The sequence below is a fragment of the Salmo trutta genome, chromosome 19 (genome assembly GCF_901001165.1).
Source record: "Salmo trutta chromosome 19, fSalTru1.1, whole genome shotgun sequence".
Taxonomy (NCBI): Eukaryota; Metazoa; Chordata; class Actinopteri; order Salmoniformes; family Salmonidae; genus Salmo; species Salmo trutta.
Window position 1 is genome coordinate 22,471,771 of NC_042975.1, and position 25,420 is coordinate 22,497,190.

General features: G+C 44.2%; 1 protein-coding gene across 1 annotated transcript in view; it reads right to left on the minus strand.

The window, feature by feature from the left end:
- robo3 (roundabout, axon guidance receptor, homolog 3 (Drosophila)) overlaps positions 1-12,845 on the minus strand; it is a 248,478-nt gene extending 235,633 nt beyond the window's left edge. Inside the window, exon 1 of the mRNA XM_029700135.1 lies at positions 12,552-12,845. Within this exon, the coding sequence (XP_029555995.1) occupies positions 12,552-12,714 (163 nt within the window). The 5' untranslated portion in view covers positions 12,715-12,845. The remainder of the gene's footprint in view (positions 1-12,551) is intronic.
- Positions 12,846-25,420: the final 12,575 nt, after the last annotated feature.

Here is a 25,420-nt window from a genome sequence, read left to right on the forward strand (position 1 = left end):
AGACACACACTACGCAAACCAACCAGCCATTAACAGTGTTGGCTAATGAATCAATAGCCGCATGCAGCCACAGCAGCGTGACGAAGACAGTGATCATATGCAGCCCATAATAATGCTAAACAAATCATGTCACGGATTAGCTGTCACACCAGGGCAATTCCATGGTAAGGGAATTACGCTTTGACTCAGTTTTTTAACTTTAAAATGTATGCTAAACTTTGGTAACGGGATTACGGTAAAATCTCCCTCAGTTTTTTATGTGACTATGTTTAAAAAAGATTCTGTTACATTTCTGCTCCAAATTAAAATTCAAAGATGTCTGTAGAAATAATGGGGTGTCAGCTGTGACATGGTACCTTGAGTTTAAAAAATAACTATTTTGGTTACTGAAACTACAGTAAGTAGAGTGGATTTACACCCGGTAACAGAATTACGGTAACGGAATTACATCATGGGTCCCTGATCTGTACTTCACAGAAATGCATTATTATGGATATGAATGTAATTCTCCTGATGTTTCACAAGTTTGGACATCACAGTGCAGCACAACAGAGCACAGTAGAGTACAGTGCAATACAGCACAGCAGAGTAGGGGAGAGTAGAGTTCAGTGCAGTAGAGTACAGTAGAGTACAGTACAATAAAGTAGAGTATAGTTCAGTGCAATGCACTGTATTGTACTGTACTCTACTCACTGTACTGTTTTGTATTGTACTGTGCTCTACTGTGCTCTACTCACTGTACTGCACTGTGCTATCTAAACTTGTGAAACTTACATCTTTGATAGATAGGTTCCCATTTGCTCCAGTCCGGTCCGTCTATGGACGTTAACATCAATACCAGGTTGGACTGACCAAATTTCAACTACTTTTCAACATCCATGGACGTCCAGTTGCGGTCGGTGCTCAGTGGGTGAGGATTAGGGTGACCACATTCAAAATACCCAAATGCAGGCTTCTCGAGTGGCGCAGCGGTCTAAGGCACTGCATCGCAGTGCTGAGGTGTACTACAGCCTCGGGTTCGATCCCAGGCTGTATCACATCCGGCTGTGATTGGGAGTCCCATAGGGCGGCGCACAATTGGCCCAGCTTTGTCCGGGTTTGGCCAGGGTAGGCCGTCATTGTAAGTAAGAATTTGTTCTTAACTGACTTGCCTCGTAAAAAAAATTACTACATTTAAAAAAAAATATATATATATATATATATACAAAAAGAAAATAAGGCAGAGGACCATTGGCATAGCGTTGACCGGGTTAGTGGAGAGTTTGGCCGGCCGGGATTTCCTTGTCTCATCGTGTTCTAGCAACTCCTTGTGGCGAGAGCCTGCAAGCTGACTTCGGTCGTGAGTTGGACAGTGTTCCCTCTGACACATTGGTGTGGCTGGCTTTCGGGTTAAGCGAGCAGTGTGTCAAGAAGCAGTGCAGCTTGGCAGGATCATGTTTTGGAGGACGCATGGCTCTAGACCTTCGCCTCTCCCGAGTCAATAGGGTAGTTGCAGCGATGAGACAAAACTGCAACTATCATTTGGATACCAGGAAAAAGGGGGGAAATATTAAATAAAATGCAGGACAAAGAGATGATTTTGCAGGACATTCGCCAGACAGTGTAGGCAGCCCCCCACCTACGTCTCGTCTTGCACTGTGCGAAATATCAGATCTCAATTTGAGAAGTGTTAAACATCACCAGTAGCCTACTTTATGATATAGATCTTGTCATAAGTGCAACCTGACTGCAAGATAGAGGTTGGAATGTCAATTCTCATCAAATGAATAGGAAGTCTGACTGAAATATGCAACAAATCTACTTTTTTTTATTAGTGTTGTTTTAATGAATTGATAAAATGCAGTACATGATTGTTTTGTTGTGGGACAAGGGACAAAGGGACAAAATGCGGTACTGTCACGCACAATTTGGGATCTGTGGTCACCCTAGTGATGACACTGGTTACAATAAATGGAAAGAGAGGGGACTCATGGGTAGGTGCCAGTAAGAGCTGGGAGAGTTGACATTAACGGGAAAGTGAGAGAGAGAGGCAGAGTGAGAGAGAGGGAGGAGTTGTCCAGACTCAAACTGTTTTAACACTCTTGTTTTGACCACCAGACATCAGAAAGACAAAGAAAACAGCTATGAGCTGAACATAACAGTGGAAGGGAGGACGGTAGCAGGTGGAGGTCTTCACAGATCCACCTGTACCCAAATATCTGAGATAAGATCTGGGACCCAAGCAGGTCCAGATCCAGAATTCTAAAAAATGTCACGGGTCTCGGGTGTGTGTCATTTTAAATGACTTGTCCGGAACAGCCGTACAGAATCGAAAGACACTGCTGCAGTAGAAAGAGAGACATGTTATAATTTATGCTGCTGCTCTTGCTTTTAACGAGAGTGGAAAGTGGCGAGTTTAGCTTGTTGTTGTTGTTAGACAATCATAAGTCATCAAAGAGGCAATAGGCTACAGTCATGCAGTCTTCCTATTTAAATTCTGCATTAACTTGATTCTAGCACTGTACAGAAAGTGTTATGCTGATTTGGTATGGATTTCAGCATATGGTGTTGTTTTGTGTATGTGTGAGTATGAACAAGCATGCATGACCAATTCCCTTGACATTGTGGGTGTATCAGTGTTCCTTCTCAAGTGTGGAATTCCAAAAATAATTGGTGACGATATTGTGGTGTGAATGTGAAATATGAATAGGTATCTTGGCAGCATGAGTGTGCATGAATATGGAAGTGTTTACGTTTTTTTCTACGTAAAAGTCAAGGTCTCTGAGTATACTGTATGTATTGCTGTGTGAAAGTGTTGGGCTGTGTGTGTCCATGCACATAATGCCAGGCAAGGTGCATGCTTTGAAGCCCCACACATTGCATCTGCACTGTGTACACTGGCCTGGTTGTGAAAACACAAGCCCACATCCACTGGGGGATTCTACCCATTAGAATAACAATAGTGGAGGCAGATGTCACAGACAAAAGACTGGGCTCATTTTCAAAGCCCTGCGGTGTACTGTATGACCAAACTGCCACGGGTGCTGAGGTTTGGGGGGGGGGGGGGGCTCTGTGGAACTGAGATAGAGGGTGAGTCATTAGCTTATGTCAAAGAATGGAAAATAAATGAACCCCCGTGTTCTGTGTTATGGGTGCCTGGCGGGATCAGGGGAGGGTCAAGGGGCACGACCCCCTCTGGCGTCATCAGCACACTTAACCCTCTCACTTACATTGACATCCTGCTTGTTGGTGAGCTCCCAAGTGGATACTGGGACAAGATAGCCCCAATAGGCCAGACCAGAGGAACATAAAGTAAATCTGGTTAGTTTTTACATATCATTTGATTAAATACAAAAGGCTAGTGTTTTACGACAGCAGAGGATATTTACGACAGCAGAGCATATTTGTAGTAGATAGTGACAAACTGTGATCATGTATGAGAGAGAGGAGGGAGGGAGAGATGGTGTTTATAGTATTGATGAGATGATTGACAGGAGCTCAAAAACTGCAGCAAGACAAAGAGCCTGATACAGTCACCATCTGCTACTATGGGTCTGGCTAGCATGCATGAATATGTGCGTACACACACACACACACACACACACACTCCGGGTCTTCCAATATCTGAAGGGCACTTAGCTACCACTCCCCTCATTTCTATTCAACTCAACACATTCTGTACAATCCCACCACTTCACATCCCAATAACACACCACACAAATCATTTCCATCCCCCTGTGCACATAACATCACAGTCCTTTTAATACCTGGACGGAGTGGCACTTCCTTCCTGACAATTACTATGGCAGCACCAATACAACTCCCTGATACGCGCTTGTCACAATATGACACTAATACCTACAAAAGCATTGATTAAATCCTACCGCAGTATCCACTATATCACTTTTCAATCTTAGCTGCATCCCTAAGGGCCCTGGTCAAGAGTAGTGCACTACATAGAGAATAGAGTATCATTTGGGATGCAACCCTACTCCGCCCCCTCACCTCCTAAAAAAATCCTCAGCGTAGTTGAGTAAGTTGCTGAAACGTGCATTAGTATATCAATAACAATCGTGACACCCAAGTTCTGTCTCATCTCGCCCGACGCTAGCTTGCTACCCCTTAACGTCCGTCACCTTCACACATGCAGATGCAGATTGCGGCGGTAGAGCCGTCTCATTTCCATTCCCATTAGGTTATGTACATAATTCTGCATATCATCACAGACCCTGGGATTAACTTGTCAGGGTTAGCGGCACGGAGGCGATGGCAGTGGTGAGTGCCTGGCTCATGGAGGCAGATGAGGAGGCTCACCCACCCTCAGATAGAGAGACAGATAGAGAAAGGTTCTGCATCTCAAATTGCACCCTATTCCCTACATAGTTTACTTATTTTGACCAGGGCCCTAGTCAAAAGTAGTGCACTACCTTGGGAATAGGGTGCCATTTGGGACGCATTCAGGGATGATACAACAGTCATTTTCCGGCTTCCCGGACAGATGACTCTATTGCCACAATGTTATTCATAGCCTGTCCAGTTGGAGGAGATTGACGCCGTGGAGGGGATATTGAGATAATGCGAAGACAGGCTGGAGGAGATGGAGAGAGATAGGGAGGGAAGGAGATAGGGAGGAGAGAGCTAGGGAGGGAGGAGAGAGCTAGGGAGGGAGGAGAGGAGAAGATGGATAGAGGGAAGAGATAGAGATGGAGGGGAGTGATAGTGATGTAAGAAGGAAGCTCAAGGAGGAAGATAACGTGTGCTGTTATGGCCCTGCTTTCTGCTTAACCCCAGTGTCCCATGATATTACCCAGAGTAGACATGAGACAACCTTGCTTTCTGTGGTGATAGCATCACATGTCAAATGACTGGTAATGCCCTTCTCTGTCAGGCCAGAGCCTTCCCAGACCAGAGTCCATGGATGAAAAGAAGCAACAGATCTGCCCCAACAGAGATCCACTGTCACAGCCTCTACCTTTAGATCATACAGTATGTCTGAATGGATGGATAAAGACAGTAGTTACAGGTATGTAGCCTACTGCATATGAGAGCATTTGGTTTGATTTGGATGCCACAAATATTAATTTGAAATAATTTGACTAAATTCTGTGGCTATTGAATCTGTCTGGCACTGGAGATGACAAAACTGTGATTTTTGAACCTGAACCTTACTATGGAATATCAGGTGCTGTTTCTTTAGCTTAACTATGATAATAGGTCTCTATTGAAATGGCACAGGGAGGAATAAAGAGCTCTCTGTTGGTCTATGGGCCTGGGCCTGCCAGTCTAGGTAGCCAGCAGCCACTTGGTCTTCCTATTAATCAGTCATTCTCTTTCTCTCTTACTACAAAGTCCCAGAGCCTAGCCCTGTGCCGAGTATCATGACTGGCAACAGAAGACTGGAAAAGGTCAGATTTAATGACGGTGGTCACGGTTTATCTGGTGCATGCTGTCTATGAAAAGTGCATGTGTGTAGGTGTAAGAGCATATGTACATCTCTCTGTGTGTGTGTGTGTGTGTGTGTGTGTGTGTGTGTGTGTGTGTGTGTGTGTGTGTGTGTGTGTGTGTGTGTGTGTGTGTGTGTGTGTGCGCGCCCGCGCGTGTGCATGTATTTGTGTGTGCGTGGATGTGTGTGTGTGTGTGCGCCCGCGCGTGTGCATGTCTTTGTGTGTGTGTGTGTGTGTGTGTGTGTGTGTGTGTGTGTGTGTGCGCCCACGCGTGTGCATGTCTTTGTGTGTGCGTGTGTGTGTGTGTGTGTGTGTGTGTGTGTGTGTGTGTGTGTGTGTGTGTGTGTGTGTGTGTGTGTGTGTGTGTGTGTGTGTGTGTGTGTGTGCCACTGTGGCTACTAATGGCAGGCTTTGGGAGAGTGGGGAGATGAGGCAAAGAGAAGGGGAGGACACCTGGTGTTCCCAGTCCTTGGCTGCAGTATGAATAAACATGTTTGGCTTCAGAAAAGCTTTCCAGCATTCCATTAATAATGCATTCCTGACCACCCATTCCAAGTGAATAAATTAGGAATACCGGAGTGGGGAAGTGCCAGTGAAGCTCCATCACTGCGCTTACATTCTTTCACTGTTTGTCTCTCTACCCATGTCTTTCTCTCTCTCTCTCCCTCTGACTCCCTATCATTCTCTTTGTCTCATACTAGTGATAGTGCATCAGTTCATGTAGTCCACAATTGTTTATCCAATATGGACCCAATTAAGAGACAATTTATGCAGCTCACCTCTCTCTTCTTCCCTTCTTCTCCTCCCTCTCTCCCTGTCAGAGCTGGGCCAGAGCCAGGTAAATGCAGGGGGTTGACAGTTAGTCAGTGTAGCACAATATACACACCCTGTCAGATTGACAGTGTGTTCTCACACCTCGTACCTGACAGACACCACGGAGTGCTCTGGCACAGGAAGTGTGTGCACCCACTCAGCGCTCCTCCTTCAGGACACACATCACAACCATGCCACACTGATTGCGCTCCCCAGTAGTGTCAGAGCACAGCGGGTTCGGATCCAACTTTTACGTTTTAAATTCAGTGTTTTCTAAAGCTGCAAATTGAACCCGTCGAGTTAAAACAAAACAAGAAAGTTGATGTACAGAACACCTTATAAAATTAGATGCTTGTTTCTGTCATGACTATTTAAGGATAAAAACAGATTGGACACAGTCAGAGCTTTCACACTCTGGATTTGCATATTGAGAGATAATTCCCACATACACACACAGCACACGTGCACGCATACACAAACACACACACACTCTCACATGGTAAACATGTTGAATGAATGACCTGGGTTGATATGGCTCGGTGAAAAGAGCGCAAAGGGGAGCTTGATCTCAATGAGCAGACAAATGGCCACATTAGCACAGAGGGATTAGCACACACACACGCATGCTGGCCACCTCGCCCCAACACCCACATCCCTAATTAGAGCACAGGGATTACACTCCCACAGAGTCAAGGTTTTAATACTGAAAACCATTTCCTCCACAATCTATAGGCTTCTATAGGATCCATTTGCTAACAACTTGAAGATATCTCTGAACAGGAAGTATTAACATTTAGGACTAGGGCTGTCTGTTAGTTTGATCACATAAGCATAGGAGTTTAGCTGACATGTTGTAATTATGATGGGTACAATCAAACCTGTCAATTAGCCTACACATGTACACTCACACAGACTTACATGGCAAAGCTCAAACTATTTCAGATACTCCAAATCAAAATCAAATCAAATTGTATTGGTCACATACACATATTTAGCAGATGTTATTGCGGGTGTAGTGAAATGTTTGTGTTCCTAGCTCCAACAGTGCAGGGGTATCTAACAATACACAACAATACACACAAATCTAAAAGTGAAAGAATGGAATTAAGAAATATATAAATATTAGGACGAGCAACGACGGAGTGGCATTGACTAAAATACAGTAGAATACGGTATATACATATGAAATGAGAAACAGCATGAAAACATTAGTGACTAGTGTTCCATTATTAAAGTTACCAGTGATTCCATGTTTATGTACATAGGGCAGCAACCTCAACCCTACTTCCTGAAGGTCATAAGAACAACCTCAACCCTACTTCCTGAAGGTCATAAGAACAACCTCAACCCTACTTCCTGAAGGTCATAAGAACAACCTCAACCCTACTTCCTGAAGGTCATAAGAACAACCTCAACCCTACTTCCTGAAGTTCATAAGAACAACCTCAAAAGGAATACATAATGTGCTTGAACGATAATAGAAAAAAGCAGTCACCAGAAACAGTCTAAAGCCTGACAAACGTCAATATTTACTGTGAGCCTCCTCAAACACAGCTATCTCTGCCCACAAAAGTCATTCCATGCCTCCAAATACAATCCTCCCATCACCCCTATAAGAACATCAATCAACAATACTGCTGAATGCGCAAACCCAACAAAGCCCCTTGAATCGCAGTAGTCCATGTGCGATAAAGGGACTGGAACTACGCAGACAACATTGTCCAACAAAGGGAATAGAGAGAGAGGAATGGTGAGAGAGGGAAAGTGAGAGTCAGAGAGGGAGAGATAGATAAAATAATGGATAAACTATTGCCAATCCGCTGTGGTCCAATATAGACTGTGTTTGAACAAATTCACCATTATTTCCAGGATTGGTTATTGGGCCACATTGATTTTCTCCATTACAATCGATGAGGCTCTAGGGAACCCTAGCAGACTGTCCACTCTCTGCCCCGCTGTCGAGCTTCTTGCCTGGGCACCCTTAGTTTAACTGCCCCCTGGTCCTCCAGTCCTGGCTTGGAGAACCAGCAGGAAGAAAAAACAAAAAGAGATATAGCGGGAGAGCGAAGGTGTCTTTAAGAGCAGGGCTCACGATAAGTCCCTTCTTTACATTCCTGGAATGAAGCCCACTACACCAGACAACAATTATGCTGCTGAGGTCCATAAAGGTTTTCTGACACCTCCTAACCTTCAGACCTCCTCTACCTGTCCTTGTCATCCTGTGGCTCTATTACTCTCTAGCTTGTCTAGTTCCCCTACTCTTGGCAGGTTTAGTAGAGCAAGGACTGTACCATTGTTACTGTGTGATGCTTCTCTCAGTAATGTAGCCAAACATGGCAACATTGATCTGCAAAGCTATAGTTATTTTGGAGACAACATCGGTAATTTACACTCTAAACTTTTCTTATTGGAGCCTGTCGAATTATAGTTAGACCTCAATCGGCCCTCGGCTCTCGAGCTCAAACGAATCACCACATTGAATATCAGCTCATCTAAACAAAAGTCACATCTAATAAAGACTTCAGATAGCATCTGCAGTGCTGACATCAGTCAATCCCTCTGCAATAGATTGTTTGCCTCGGCAGTCGGCACACTCCTCCTTCATTGTGCTCCTATAGATCTGGGGAGTGGACTGCCGCTCCATCTCTATCTGCACTCCATTAGGGCTCTGTGATGAGACCGATGGACAGAGGGAAGAAAGAAAAGGTGAGAGGGAAAAAGAGAGGCTATAGACTCAGCATTATCAATACGCGCCCACCGCTGAGATAAGCAGCTTATCGGGAGGCTGCATTTACTTCCCACACGTTCGCCTTTAAAATACAGCCCCCTGCCCCTCCAACAACACACCCCCTACACACACATACACACACACACACACACACACTCGCTAACCTACCCCAAGCCACTCTCTAACTCACAAACATCAATCTGCAGTGACAAGCTGGGAAGCAGCTATATATTTATCAAACACAAATACTATTAGTCAAGATGTCAGACGTGTTCTGAGAAGAAAGGGAAGTAGAAGGGATACAAAAGATTGTGTTACTAAAAAGATTGTGACATGGTGAAATATAGAGTGAAGAAAGAAAATGCAAAAAAAATAAAAATAAAGCAAAAAACATGTCAGATCAATCATAACATTAATTGCCATGATAAAATTGCTTCAGTCAACATCTATCAACAGCAATTTCTCAACTCCACAGTGTAATCCTCAGAATACAGCAGACTGCAACTTAAGCCAACCATAACATATGATATAGCCTATATACCTGACCATGGGAAGCCCATAACCTTGAGTGCCAAGGCATGAGAGGAAGTGTGTGTTTGTGTGTTGGCCAGTATTACAATATTGATTGGTGCACCCAGAGCAGGGGAGCTCATTAGAGAAATATCAAGGTGAACACACCCTTCCCTCCACTTAACTCCTCCCCAACACTCCCCTCCCCATTTCCTATCCCAACTCCCTCATTATAGGAGCCAGAGGAGCAGGGCACAGCAGGAGCTTCCCATTACACCGTTTGCCTAGCTGCCTGTTGGTTGATTCCACGCCAGCGGGAGAGGAAAATATTTTTTATGTTGAATAAATTAATGTGAACATATCAGTGGTGGGAAAAGTACTCAGTTGTCATACTTGAGTAAAAGTAAAGATACTATAGAAAATGACTCAAGTAAAAGTGAAAGTCACCCAGTAAAATACTACTTGAGTAAAAGTCTAAAAGTATTTGGTTTTAAATATACTTAAGGATCAAAAGTAAATGGAATTGCTAAAATGTATCAAAAGTAAAAGTATGAACCCCTTTCAAATTCCTTATATTAAGCAAACCAGACTGCACATTTTTCTTTTTTTCTTTTTATTGACGGATAGCCAGGGGCACACTCCAACACTCAGACATCATTTACAAACAAAGCATTTGTGTTTAGTGAGTCCACCAGATCAGAGGCTGTAGGGATGACCAAGGATGTTCTATTGATAAGTGTGTGAATTGGGCCATTTTCCTGTCAACATGTAATGAGTACTTTTGGGTGTCAGGGAAAATGTATGGAGTAAAAAGTACATTATTTTCTTTAGGAATGTAGTGAAGTAAAAGTTGTCAAATTTATAAATAGTAAAGTAAAGTACAGATACCCCAAAAAACGACTTAAGTAGTACTTTAAAGTATTTTTACTTTAGTATCTTACACCACTGGAAAATGTGTATTTCAGAAACTAGACATACTCCATATGTTAGAACACAGTGCAGACTATAAGGAGTATAATAATAATGACACCAAGATGTCTGTATTATGTACGGCTCACAGATCATACGGTCTTACAGGAGGCATACAGGTCTAAAAGGGCCTAAAATGGCCACTTTCATCGTCAATTTCCCAAAAACATGTGTGATACAAATGTAAAAAGCATGTCAAACATTCTTCCTTCCAAATAAGTTTCTATGTTAAATTGTGAATAAGTCTACTAAAGACAATGCATCATCTTTCTTTGCTGTTGGCAGAGAAACTCTCTCATTCAATCTTGTCTCACTCCAATTTAAACAAGTTACAGGACAATATATTTATAATGACAGACAAATAACAGCTATCTTTACGTTAAACTGCTAAATAAAATATAATTTCATATTCAAATATCAAATTCATCTTAAAATGCTCATCCATCAAAGTCAGCAGACTATATATCTTCTCTCATGCCAACTCTTCTTTGCTCCTTATTTATTTCTGATCTCCCTCTACACTCAAATGAACACTTAAGAGAGCTCCACACATACCTAGTCAGTCAATCAGTCAGCGAGTCAGTGGGTGATACTTTGAAATAAATTAACATAAAGTCTGTCATTTTACATTATCTTGTTTTCAAGATAACTATTCTTACTCCTCTTTCTACGCTATAGAATTACCACATTACAAAGCCCCACACATACAGCACCTTACAACATACAATAATACACTTTATGACAGTCAGGGAGTCATTATTTGTAATAAGACAATAGAGACACACCATTGTGAAGTGTCAGACAGTGGTCCACTCTCCATTGTAATAAGACAATAGAGACACACCATTGTGAAGTGTCAGACAGTGGTCCACTCTCCATTGTAATAAGACAATAGAGACACACCATTGTGAAGTGTCAGACAGTGGTCCACTCTCCATTGTAATAAGACAATAGAGACACACCATTGTGAAGTGTCAGACAGTGGTCCACTCTCCATTGTAATAAGACAATAGAGACACACCATTGTGAAGTGTCAGACAGTGGTCCACTCTCCATTGTAATAAGACAATAGAGACACACCATTGTGAAGTGTCAGACAGTGGTCCACTCTCCATTGTAATAAGACAATAGAGACACACCATTGTGAAGTGTCAGACAGTGGTCCACTCTCCATTGTAATAAGACAATAGAGACACACCATTGTGAAGTGTCAGACAGTGGTCCACTCTCCATTGTAATAAGACAATAGAGACACACCATTGTGAAGTGTCAGACAGTGGTCCACTCTCCACTGTAATAAGACAATAGAGACACACCATTGTGAAGTGTCAGACAGTGGTCCACTCTCCATTGTAATAAGACAATAGAGACACACCATTGTGAAGTGTCAGACAGTGGTCCACTCTCCATTGTAATAAGACAATAGAGACACACCATTGTGAAGTGTCAGACAGTGGTCCACTCTCCATTGTAATAAGACAATAGAGACACACCATTGTGAAGTGTCAGACAGTGGTCCACTCTCCATTGTAATAAGACAATAGAGACACACCATTGTGAAGTGTCAGACAGTGGTCCACTCTCCATTGTAATAAGACAATAGAGACACACCATTGTGAAGTGTCAGACAGTGGTCCACTCTCCATTGAAGCTGGCTTAACGTTTGCTTTCATGATAACACGTTACTTGTTCTTACTTCTTTTTTTACCACTCAACAAAATCCCACACATACAGAAGCTTTAACACACATACACTGATAAATCTTCTAACAGTCAGTCATTCTTAGCAATAAGACAACAGAGAGAAACACCAGATAAGGGTGTGTCAGAGGTCCACATTACTTCTTTTTTTGCCACTCAACAAAACCCTACACCTACAGCACCTCATACAATTATAAAACATTTATCATCCAGTCATTTTTGGAAATAAGCCGATAGAAGTGGCAGACCGCTGTCTACTCACCATTGAAGCTGGCTTTACATTTGCTTTTATGATGACATTAAAATGACTTCTTTCACCCACTCAACAAAGCCCCAGACATATATCACCATATACAATGTAAGCCAGCAGAGAGAAACACCCTTCACAAATGTCAGTGTTCCACTCACCGTTGATGCTGGCGGTGAAGTTGCCCCAGTCCAGCAGCAGGGAGGTGTTGAACGAGGGGATGGAGGAGAGGTTGAAGAGCAGGTCGCTGCTGTTAGACGGGTCTCTCAGGGTGTCTGTGAATAGGTTCATCTGGAGCAGGGTCTTGATCAGGTAACGCAGCATCTTGCCTCTATAGCGGTCAAAGAGGGGGACCACCGTCCCTCTCTTCTATCGCTCCTTTCAGATCTATATCTCTCCTTTCAGCTCTATGAGAGACTAAACGAGCAACTCTCTGGCTCCCACTCTCTCGTTGTGTTAAAAGTGTTAAATGAGGGTCCTCAATGTATTATGAATGTCCACTTATTCCCAACGCTGGATTCAAAGGTAATTCAGCAAAGTCTTACACTTTTAAAAAACAGTCTTTTGTAGGTAAAGGTCTAGGGGTTGGAAGGCAGAAAGCAAATAAAAAGATGAAAACTTTTCTCATTAACTGTCAGGCTCCAAGGGTTGTCACATTGGGGGGTACCCCTCTTTCTATTCTTCCGTTTCTTTTCTTCTCCTCCTCTGAGTGCATCGGATTGTTTCCCCTGCTCTCCTTTTGTTCTGAAATCACATAACTTCACACGGCGTCTGCCGCCTCACAAAAACACCTTGCCAGTGTGAAAGAATCTAGCTTCTATCTGATTACCCTTTGGATTGCCTGCTCTTTTTTTCACCCCTCCCTCTTGCAGCCTGTGTCCCTCCTTCCCTTTCTCTAGCCCCCCCCCCTCGCTCTCTCTCTCTATCTCTCTTCCTATCCTCAAGCTTCCTGGAATGGTGTGATGGCGTCCCCAGGGGTCCGAGAGAGAGAGAGAGCAGGTGCTGTCGGCAATAAATGTTTAATTATTGGATTAATAATCATCCCTGGAGGCACGATGGAAGAGGGAGAATACACTGTCACTGTCTTAACAGAGCGGGACGTGCACACACACAGAGGCATAGACACACGCACAGGCATATACGTACGGTCACCCATAAATGAATGCACACACACACACACAAATGCAGTGAAATAAACAAACATGAACTAACACTAACTTGTGCTATCTGCTACTGTTAATATGTTGAATTTTCAATGACTGTACAACTTGACAATGAGCTGGAACCCAACAACCATTCCTATCTGGGACTATTAATGAGCATTTCTATATATTAGATTCCAAACAATGTTTTCAAAACAGGATTTCCATAATAGTGGGAGCAGTTTTAGGTCAGACGACTAAATCACAGCTAGCTCAATTGATACATGTATATATTATGATTTATGACTATGCTGTGTTGCGTCTATGAAATATGTATGAGGAATCATTGTCAAACACAATTTCAATAATCCCGAATGGATTTCGATCTCTTCATTGGGCATGCAGTGAGGTAATTGCTATCTCGCTGCAAACCTAATTTCATAAGTCTAACATTTATATACAGCAGTCAGCATTCTTGGGATAAAACATGTTTCATGATACTTTTGTCATTATGTCATCACTTTTTATGCGATTTAAAACCTCTACACACAAAAGGAAGACACGGTGGTGTGGCATCAACTCTCATTTCATCTCGCTATGAAAGATGAGCTGATGTCTTCTCCTTTATAAAAACGAAACCAAAAATAAGAGAGCGTGATTTAGCTAGCCGTCACATCTGAGCTGCTACAGAACTGTTTCTATAAGACAGAAAGATATGATTTCATATTCCATTTCAGTTCAAGTAAAGCAATGTCTAAGAGTAGTAGGTTGTGGTCTGATTGTGAATAATTATGTGACTCCTACTCAAAGCTGTAGGTAAAATAGTGTGTAAGATTATTAGTGAAGTCTAAAGGGTGTAGTGATGCTCAACAAAGTGGAGGATCACTGAATATACAGTCTATCCTATCAATGGAGGATCACTGAATATACAGTCTATCCTAAGCAATAAATGCAAGTGCATGCATGAACACAGACCTATGTGTGTGCATGTGTATGCATGAATGTGGGCGTGTGGATGTATGTGCATGTGGATATCTACACATGCATGCTGTGTGTGTCTGTGTATTTGTATGCTTGTGAGAAATATTGAATATATACGTGTGTGTGGGCCAACACATTTGTGATGTATGTGTCTGAATGTGTGCATGTGTGTTTGTTAGTGAATTTTTTTGTCCCTAAATTAGTGTTTGTGCATGTCTCTTAATATGCTAAACTTGGCGCGTGGTATGTTGGGGTGGTCCGGGTGGTCACGTGTGGTGCAGCCCCCTGCTGACAGCGTCAGTGTGACTCCTATTAGCAGAGCCTTTCCCCCATCGGGCCCCTGTCTTCCCGCTCCGTCTTTGGGACAATGGGAGCCATCCCCTCTACAAAGTTGCCGTGACGACCCCCATCCTGCACCCTTTCCAGGGGAACTTTCCGGAACCCTCATTTTAAGGGGTCTTCCATTCATGGGGCAGCTGTGCCAGAAGATTCCACATCGGCTTCTCATCAGCGTACAATATGGGGATGGTATGGACCCCATGCAGTAGATCGATAGCCTCTCAGGCTATGTGCGTAAGGCCGTTGCGTCCTCTCATCCCTCAACCCCACTCTCAGACCTCACACCAATTTGCCAGTGTAGATGTTCAAGTGCCTCGGTAGTAGCTGGTGAGGTGAAAGCAATGCATAGATTATCTCTATAGGTGATAGTCGACATGGCAGCGTCAACATGTGGATGTGGTCTCTCTCTCTCACTCTCTCACTCACTCACTCACTCACTCACTCACTCACTCACTCACTCACTCACTCACTCACTCACTCACTCACAGGCAGATTCGATAACTACTCCGTCATCTGCTTAGGTGTAGGAGTAGGACCTCCACAGCCGTGTCTTATTTTCTAGCAGGTACAATGAACACCCACTGGGAGACACACATCCACACCATAATCTTCCCATTTGGAATCATATTACATTGTCTGAGGTGGATTATTGCCTTCAATATATCGCCTCACAAAGACGATCATTTGTCTGTCAAACCATCGAATAATAGCCCTGGAAATGAACCAGTAAATAGTATTCCAACAAAATGAACTCACTTAAATCAAGCAAAGATGAAGTTGGAAAATGATGCCACTGCTGCATCCCTTATCTCAGAAGAGGTACAGAAATATCAAATGTCATTGACGTAACCTGACACGATTAAAGCTTGATTTAAATTATCTTTGGCGCCAAACCAACGGTTTTATCGCAACCATAAATCAACCATAATAAGCTGGTAATAAAATACCACAGCAAAGATGAGTGTAATTCTGTTGTAATGATTGCATGCTCCCTGGTTTCTCACTTCAGCCATACATATCATGTAATTATTGTTCTCTGTTGCAATAGCATCATGCTTGGTGAATACATTCTATTTCCTTCTCTATTACGCATGCAAAGTGAACCCTATATTCACTTTTTACTGCCTTCTGCATTTTATCGCTACACCGCCACTGTGTTTTGGCTACCAAACAGTGTTGAGTATGTACTCTCCTGCTATTAAGGGAGATCAGTTTTGGTTGTATTGTTTGGAGCATGTTTGCCTCTAGTAAAAGACAGGCCATCAGCGTTCTGGCTGGAAGTGGCGAGCCGGCGAACGGAGGGCCCGTGGTGTAAAATGACTGTTTAGGATTCAGCCCGTACTCTCTGTACCCTGGATGGTAAATGCAGGGTGCAGTGTGATGAGAAATAAAAGCACAGCCAGGTCAGAACACACAGGAACAATATGGTATATTAGGACATGGTCCAAACTCACAGCCACTGCATGCCAATGGCTTTGTTCTTCCAAATGCATACATTTTAAGACGTGTGCTAATATTGCTCATAACTTTGGCCTGGAGTTTTCCCTGGTCAGGTCTTGAGGTCCACTTCTTGCTCTTACGCTTCATCATAATGTTGCGTCAGATGTCATAACTCAATGTGGCTTGTCATTAATGTAATGTAATGGCAGTCATTATGTAATTCCTATGACAGGTTAAAAGGCCATTATGGCAGTACAAGCTATTGCTACCAGGTAATCTTGATCATATTGTCATTTCTACTGTCCGGATCCTCGATCTACTGTTACCACTGATGGCCACTCTTGGAAGTGATAGAAAGTGACAGTTCATATAATTTTTTTCCTTCCCAGACTCTCCTCCTAAGTGGCAGTGTTTAAAAAGTGGTCTCTAACTGAAGTGTTCCATTCGGAGCTCAGATTGGAGATCGATAGCAGAGCCTGCATCGTGGCGTCCACTATTTTTTCTTCCCCTGCTTGAGAACATCCTCAGAATCGAACTCTCATTACCATTCGATCCTCCATCTTCTCCCCAAGAGCTTCCAACAATTAGTCTGATTCAATTAAGTGAGAAGAAACACAGCGCAATCATTTATTGACTAACCTTTGCATTCCGGAAACCTCCCAGACAAGGAGTGAGAAGTCAGTTTCGTTGTTCGTTGGTCTTCTCTGAGACAATTTTTACCTGTTCTCTATACTATATTGAAGCCGCCAAGGCCGAGAGATGGGGTTTTGTCTAAGGAATCGATTGCATTGAACTCTTCTACATATTGACCTCTGTGACAACTTCAGTCTTTTTTGCTGAAGCACAGGGGCTGTGAAAATCCATATATTAATGCACTGTTGGAGCTAGAAACACAAGCATTTTGCTGCACCTGCGATAACATCTGCAAATCTGTGTACGCAACCAATAAACTTTGATTCGATTTAAAAAGAAATGCAAATGTATTGAAAATTAAATTCAGAAATATCTAATTTACATAATTTTTCACATCCCTGAGTCAATACTTTGCACCTTTGAGTCTTTTTGGGTAAGTCTGTAAGAGCTTTGCACACCTGGATTGTACAATATTTGCCCATTATTCTTAAAATATTTCTTCAAGCCATATCAATTTGGGTACTGGGCGTAGGCCGGCTAGTGGTGAATGTTTAACAGTGATGGCCTGGAGATAGAAGCTGTTTGTCAGTCTCTCGGTCCCAGCTTGTATGCAACTGTACTGTCTCCGCCTTTAGATCATAGCAGGGTGAATGGGCCGGGGCTCGGGAGACTGAGGTCCTTGATCCTCTTGGCCAGGTCGCAGTTGTAAATGAGAACTTGTTCTCAACTAGCCTACCTGGTTAAATAAAGGTGAAATAAATAAATAAAATGATCTTCTTGACCTTCCTGTGACACCGGGTGCTGTAGATATCCTGCCCCTGGTGATGCGTTGGTCTGACTGCACCACCCTATGGAAAGACCTGTGGTTGTGAACGGTGCAATTGTCATACAGTACCAGGCAGTGATACTGCCTGACAAGATGCTCTCATTGGTGATTCTGTATAAGTTCGTGAGGGTCTTAGGGGCCAAACCACATTTTTCAGCCTCCTGAGGCTGTTGCGCCTTCTTCACCACACTGTCTGTTATTTTCCTGGCACCAATCCTTCAGGACTCTCACCTCCTCCCTGTAGGCTGTCTTGTCATTGTTGGTAATCAGGCCTACCACTGTAGTGTAGTCAGCAAACGTGTCAGCAGTGTCTAGACTAGAGAGCATAGCCTTTTGAACAAATTCTTAATTTGAATGGCGCAAACAGTACTGGAGTCAATGACGAAACAAGGCATATGTCTATCCACACATAATGTACACATACCCTAGTCTGCCAGCATATCAAGTGGCAACCCGTGAGCCAACACATGTCAACTCATTGCTGTTGGCTTTGTGATAGCCATGGAAGCTTGTTTCCCCCAGAGATCTGCCTGTCTGCTGAGACAGTTGACAGTTGATCATTGAGCTCTTTCGAACAGCGAGATGTGACTTCTGCTGTTAACACCTGCAGTTGAATGTGTAAAATCGGTGGTGATGTGGCCCCACACTGTTAAGTGGAATCAGGGGTGGGCAGAACATCTGTGCCCAGGTCTGGCTGTGCCCTGCTGAGAAGCTCCAGGGCTAGGGTATAGGACAGCCAGCTGAAGCCCCCTCCTCCCGGTCCCAGCCAGATGAAGGTGGCGACAGACAGCCAGTCCCGTGGTGTGATTAGGATGCAGGTGTGCCATGCCCGCGAGTCCTCTGCCCTCCTACAGCTGGATCCACAACTCCCATCAGGGAAGGAGGTGCTTCGTAATTGGGTGACTTTTTGGCAACAACACCGAGCGCCGCTGACCCTCGGCTGGCGAGCAGTTGGCATGCTCCGTCATTAGAGTGGCGCTCCTGCACTGCCCATATGCCAGGGTGGCATAATTGGTGCTTCCGTACGTTCAGCTGAGAGACCAGAGGGAGAACCCCCAGAGCAAGCTGGCCACTGTCTCCTGAGGGGGTTGTGTCCAATCACGCCTCACAAACTAACTCTCCAGGAAACGCCATGGCTGATTTCACCATTTCCGCACGATCACGTCACAAATCAGTCAACTTGACTGTTCACTCCAAAGCATTCAAACGCAAACCTTAAGGCTGAAACTTTCAGAATCGATGCAGTTTAAAAGCACAGGTATGTTCTGGTAACACCAAAGTCCTTTTTTTTCTAATATGTAATTGTAGGAAAGCCAGCAGAAGATGGGTTAACAGGACCTATATGCTGTTGTTCTGGGGATTAGCCGTGGCCCCAATGTACACTTGGAGCCACGAGGGGAGGAAGTTAAACAAAGCGCTGGCTCCAGCCCACAGCGGTGACTCTAAACCCAGAGAAATCTTGGCGTAATCAAACAACAAAGACACAATTAGCCACGACCCCATGGATATTAACTTGGAAAACACACCCCTGTCATTTGTACCCTTCTGACATTTGCATTTCATAAATTCTACCCCCTACCTTTCCCTATCCATTTATCTTTTTTCATAAAAAGTTAATTTGCTGAAAAATGCAAAGTATTCATTTAAATATGTATTACAACACCACCCCCCTCCCAAATCAAAACTGCAGACCATATCTGTCTCACTTAGGTTAGCGTCCTCGAATCTGAATGTCTCTTAGCGATTGTCTCCTATTCTCAAGTGCTTCTCCAGACTGGCCCTTTGCACCCATTGCAACAACACTTTGATATGACCAGTCTGAAACAACCTTACCCACTCACTGGGATGGGTCGCTTTCAAGCAATCAATGCACCGAATGCTTCAGAAGATTTGAGTTCATTCCAATCAGAACTATAAAGAGAAAACAGTGGTGTGTAAGAGTGAGAGTGTGGTATATTGATTGTTACAAAATATGAATTATTTGTCAGCCCTGATATTTCAAGGGGAGAGATCTTTGCTTTGATTGCTTTCCCACTGTGCTGTCTACTGTTTGGCAGACTTCAAATAGGCCAAGCATTTTAGGTGAGCAAACCTTGTGAAAATCAATTGTGTCCGCAAAAATAAAATACAAATATTAATTTAAAAAATACATTAGGAATATCGCTAGCAACAACAGAATAAAATAAATAAAGTAGAAAAGAGTAGAATATCTTCTTTCTAATTATCTACTTTATTTCTCAACTCCTAATATTAAACAAATTACACTAATTGGAGCCAATTACTCACTGGAGTATCTGACATAAATTAGGTTTTGAAAAAGCACCCGTGAATAGGCTACCAGTGTGGCAAGTGCCGCTGGCTGCTGGTAAGCTTTCTTGACTTGGACATACTGTCACGTCCTGACCAGTAGAGGCCAGACTGCCCTGTTCTGCCGGAGTGGCCAGACTGCCCTGTTCTGCCGGAGTGGCCAGACTGCCCTGTTCTGCCGGAGTGGCCAGACTGCCCTGTTCTGCCAGAGTGGCCAGACTGCCCTGTTCTGCCAGAGTGGCCAGACTTCACTGTTCTGCCAGAGTGGCCAGACTGCCCTGTTCTGCCAGAGTGGCCAGACTGCCCTGTTCTGCCAGAGTGGCCAGACTGCCCTGTTCAGCCAGAGTGGCCAGACTGCCCTGTTCAGCCAGAGTGGCCAGACTGCCCTGTTCAGCCAGAGTGGCCAGACTGCCCTGTTCAGCCAGAGTGGCCAGACTGCCCTGTTCTGCCCGAGTGGCCCGCATGCCTTCCGGCCCAGCCCGAGTGGCCCGCATGCCTTCCGGCCCAGCCCGAGTGGCCCGCATGCCTTCCGGCCCAGCCCGAGTGGCCCGCATGCCTTCCGGCCCAGCCCGAGTGGCCCGCATGTCTTCCGACCCAGCCCGAGTGGCCCGCATGTCTTCCGACCCAGCCAGAGTGGCCCGCATGTCTTCCGACCCAGCCAGAGTGGCCCGCATGTCTTCCGACCCAGCCAGAGTGGCCCGCATGTCTTCCGACCCAGCCAGAGTGGTCCGTCTGCCAGGGTCAGCCCGAGCGGCCCGTCTGCCCGGCGCAGCTATCGGCGCCAACAAAGTGGGCGACGCTGAAGGTGGAGCGAGGTCCACGTCCTGCACCTGAGCCACCTCCAGGATAGGTGGGTTGGGGAGGGAGGTTGTAGCACAGTGCCGTCGGTGACGGCAGCCACCCTCCCTTCCCTCCCTTATTGTTTAGGTGTTAAATTTTGTTGGGGATTTTCTTATTTTCCTTTTTTAGGTGCATCCCGGCGTCTGCACCTTGAGGGGGGGTACTGTCACATCCTGACCAGTAGAGGGGGTAGTGGGGTCAGGACGTGACAGTTTTTGTGTATGTGAATGTTTGATTGTTGATTTGGGACTTCCAATTGAAGGCAGGTGTGTTGAGTTGCCTTTGATTGGAAGTCCTATATAGGTGTGTGTGTTTTTCTTTGGGGTTGTGGGTGGTTGTTTTTTGCACTGCTTTTATAGCCTGCAGAACTGTCACTGGTGTCACCCTTTTGTGTTGTTCCTGTGGATGCTCTACTCTTTTTGTTTTGGTAATAAAAAATGAGCATTCACATACCTGCTGCGCCTTGGTTCATTTCAGAAGACAGCTGTTACACATACAGTATATTTTGTCAATACATGGCTAACCTTTGTTTAACCATCTAAACAGCTGCTCTTGTGTTTGGAGTTCCCTTTCCATATAAAAAGCTATGTTAGAGTTTACACCTCCTCTTCCAACTATAATGTGGGGAAGTCAAAATAACCCTATCTACCAAATCTATTCATTTTAAAATGTTGATTACTTCTCCTTGTCATTATCATTCACCTGATGATAAGACAAGACGTGAATGTTGTTTTGCTTGTTGCCAATGTGTGAAGGGGATCCCTGGGTTGCCGGTTAGCCTGGGAGGGGTCCCTGGACAAGAAAAGGTTGGAGACCCCTGATCTAGAGGGCTTTTTATGTTTTCATGTTTTGAATACAAACTGGAAAATCCACTGCAAATTCAATGATTGACAAGTTGGAAAAGTTGCAATTTGAATGTAAATATTAGGTTTTACTATTCCTTGCCCTGACCATTGCCTTAGTTGAGTCTGGAGCCTGGTTGTGGCAATTCAATACTTATCACTGTGTAGACGATATACACAATATATCCAACAGTATGTGGACACCCCTTCAAATTAGTGGATTCTGCTATTTCAGCCACACCCATTGCTGACAGGTGTATAAAATTGAGCACACAGCCATGCAATTTCCATAGACAAACATTGGCAGTAGAATGGCCTTACTGAAGTGCTCAGTGACTTTTAATGTAGCACCGACATAGGATGCCACCTTTCCAACAAGTCAGTTCTTCAAATTTCTGCCCTGCTAGAGCTGCCCCGGTCAACTATAAGTGCTGTTATTGTGACGTGGAAACGTCTAGGAACAACAATGGCTCAGCCACGAAGTAGCAGGCCACACAAGCTCACAGAATGGTCTGTCGAGTGCTGAAGTGTGCAGCGCATACAAATCTTCTGTCCTCGGTTGCAGCACTCTCTACCGAGTTCCAAACTGCCTCTGGATCAATGTCAGCACAATAACTGTTTGTCGGGAGCTTCATGAAATGGGTTTCCAAGCCTAAGATCACCATGCACAATGCCAAGCGTCAGCTGGAGTGGTGTAAAGCTCGCCGCCAGCTCGAATGCATAGTGCCAACTGTAAAGTTTGGTGCAGGAGGAATAATGGTCTGGGGTTGTTTTTCATGGTTCGGGCTAGGTCTCTTAGTTCCAGTGAAGGGATATCTTAACGCTACAGCATACAATGACATTCTAGACGATTCTATGCTTCCAACTTTGTGGCAACAGTTTGGGGAAGGCCCTTTCCTGTTTCAGCATGACAATGCCCCTGTGCACAAAGCGAGGTCCATACAGAAATGGTTTGTCAAAATTGGTGTGAAAGAACTTGAATGGCCTGCACAGAGCCCTGACTTCAACCTCAACACCTTTGGGATGAATTGGAACGCCGACTGCGAGCCAGGCCTAATCACCCAAAATCAGTGCCCGACCTCACTAATGCGCTTGTGGCTGAATGGAAGCAGGTCCCGCAACAATGTTCCAACATCTAGTGGAAAGCCTTCCCAGAAGATTGGAGGCTGTTAGAGCAGCAAAGGGGAGACCAACTCCATATTAATGCCCATGATTTTAGAATGAGATGTTCGACGATCAGGTGTCCACATACTTTTGGTAATGTAGTGTATTTCATGTTTGAATGCTAAATAAATGTAATCTCACAATGAGTTAAACCAGTTCTGAAACAAAACAAAAGAAAGAAAATTATTACTTTTATAACCAAGGAAGAGTGCCAGTTAACTAAAAGCCTGGTGACAAGGCAGGTACAGGTGAACTAATAACAGAAAATCTGTGGACGTAGCCTAAGTGAGTGTAAGTGTCTCTATGCACGTGTATGGTATGTGTGCTGAGAGGTGTGACTTCCCTAAGACAACATATAATGGCCCACAGACGGCCATAAAACAACTCCATACACAGCCACCACGCCTCACCAGCCACGGACCCGCCCCATCCCTAACTCAGGCCATCCTGGCTGGCTGACTGGTTGGCCAGCTGGGGCTCTCTCCTCAGAGCTGATTAGCTGGGCTGAGTAACAGGTAACATCCCCAGGTGCAGGGGCCTCCTCCCAGGTCGGTAAGCCATTGCGCACAGGGCCGGCAAAGCTGCGCTTAATTAGGCAAGAAGGGGGCGACCCATTGGTCTGTAATGGGGTCTTATGAGATCCATGTTGGAGCATGGGCGAACTAGGGGGGTCCGCTCTTTGCCCTGCATTATGGATTTACCCATCTGGCCATTGAAGGGGGTGGAGGGCAAGGTGATGTGCTGTTGGCCGACTTAAACAAAGACACAGGGAGAGAGGGGCGTGTCCATGATCACACGCCGAATTACTGTGGCCTCTACAGGGCTATTGTGTTCGTGATGGGTTGGCTTTTCACAGCTGGGGCAGCCCAAATTGTTATTTTATACTCTGTTATACTCCCTTATTGGAGCCAGAGGGGATCTGGGAATGATTAACAGACACCACAATGAAGTGGACATATTGCCAACCTTCTCAATTTACTTTTCCCATTTATTTCTCCCTCCCCAATTGCAAATGCCTGGACCTCGCTTGGTTAACTATGCTGACCAGTGGATGCTCCTCAGAGGAGGAAGGGGAGGACCATCCTCCTCAGTAAATTTCATAAAAATTGTAAAATATTGAAAAAGTGATCCTTTTTAGATAAAGCTATACTAAATATATTCACGTCACCAAATAATTTATTAAAACACACTGTTTTGCAATGAAGGTCTACAGTAGCCTCAACAGCACTCTGTAGCGTAGCATCATGGTGTAGCCGGAGGAAAGCCAGCTTCCGCCCTCTTCTTGGAAAATTGCCTTCAATACAAAACCTTGGAGGCTCTTGGTTCTCACCCCCTTCCATAGACTTACACAGTAATTATGACAACTTCCGGAGGACTTCCTTCAACCTATCAGAGCTCTTGCAGCATTAACTGACATGTTGTCCACCCAATTAAAGGAACAGAGAATGAATCTACTGTAGTACCGAAAGCATAAGCTACAGCTAGCTAGCACTGCAGTGCATAGCACGTGGTGAGTAGTTGAATCAAAGTGAGAGAAAGACAATAGTTGACCAGTTTTCAACAAATCAATTTATTCAAAAATGAAGGAGAAGCAAGAGAGAGAGAGAGAGAGAAAGAAAGAGATTTTGACATTTTCCCCCCCACTTACTTAGTTAGCAAATGCAGCTGGATTGTTTAATTATTCAAACACCCGGCTCAAACAGAGGGATGCTATGTTAGTTAGCTGGCTATGACTATCCAACACAACACTGGAACTCTTCCAAGTAAAGGTAAGCTTTTGGTTATATTAATTTATTGCCACCGGGCCCGCCGGTTTAACTGACTATACACTGTAATGTTACTGCATGATTGTAGCGGATTTACTAACGTGTTAGTTCTATTAGCTATGTTGACTAGGACATTACTTTAGCTAATATGGGGACAACAATGTAGGCTGTGTATAGTGGTTATGACATGGTTTGGCTTGGAAAGTTTTTTTTGCCTGTTTACATAGCTGATGTGTTGTTCATTGAATTCCACAAACGAAGGGAAAAGGTGAAAGGAGGAGAGTGCATAGCGGCGAGAAGGAATACAACATGGCTGCTATGAAAGTGAACTGTGTTTATGCGTGATCAGGGGTGTATTCATTCCGCCGATTCTGTTGATAAACGTTTCTTAAACGGAAGCAAACGAAACGGGGATAAAATACCTGAATTTGTCCAATATAAACTCTTGTTTGCAACTATTGGACTAATGATTACACCCTACAGTAGATAAGCTAGATGCAGGCAAGAGTGTGCAAGTGTGACACTGTCTGTCCATGTGTCACTGTCTGTCATCTCAAATATCTGTATATGTTTGTTTGCCCAAACTTTGAAAAACTTCAGGTAAACTATAAAGCCTACTCATTCAAAGTCTTTGGACTGCTCATTCAAAGTCTATCCATTTCAAAAGTTTGGTCATTCCATCTGTGAAATTACCACAGACTTTTCTAGTTTTGTCCTCTTCACACTCCTGACACAGTTACCCAAACAGTG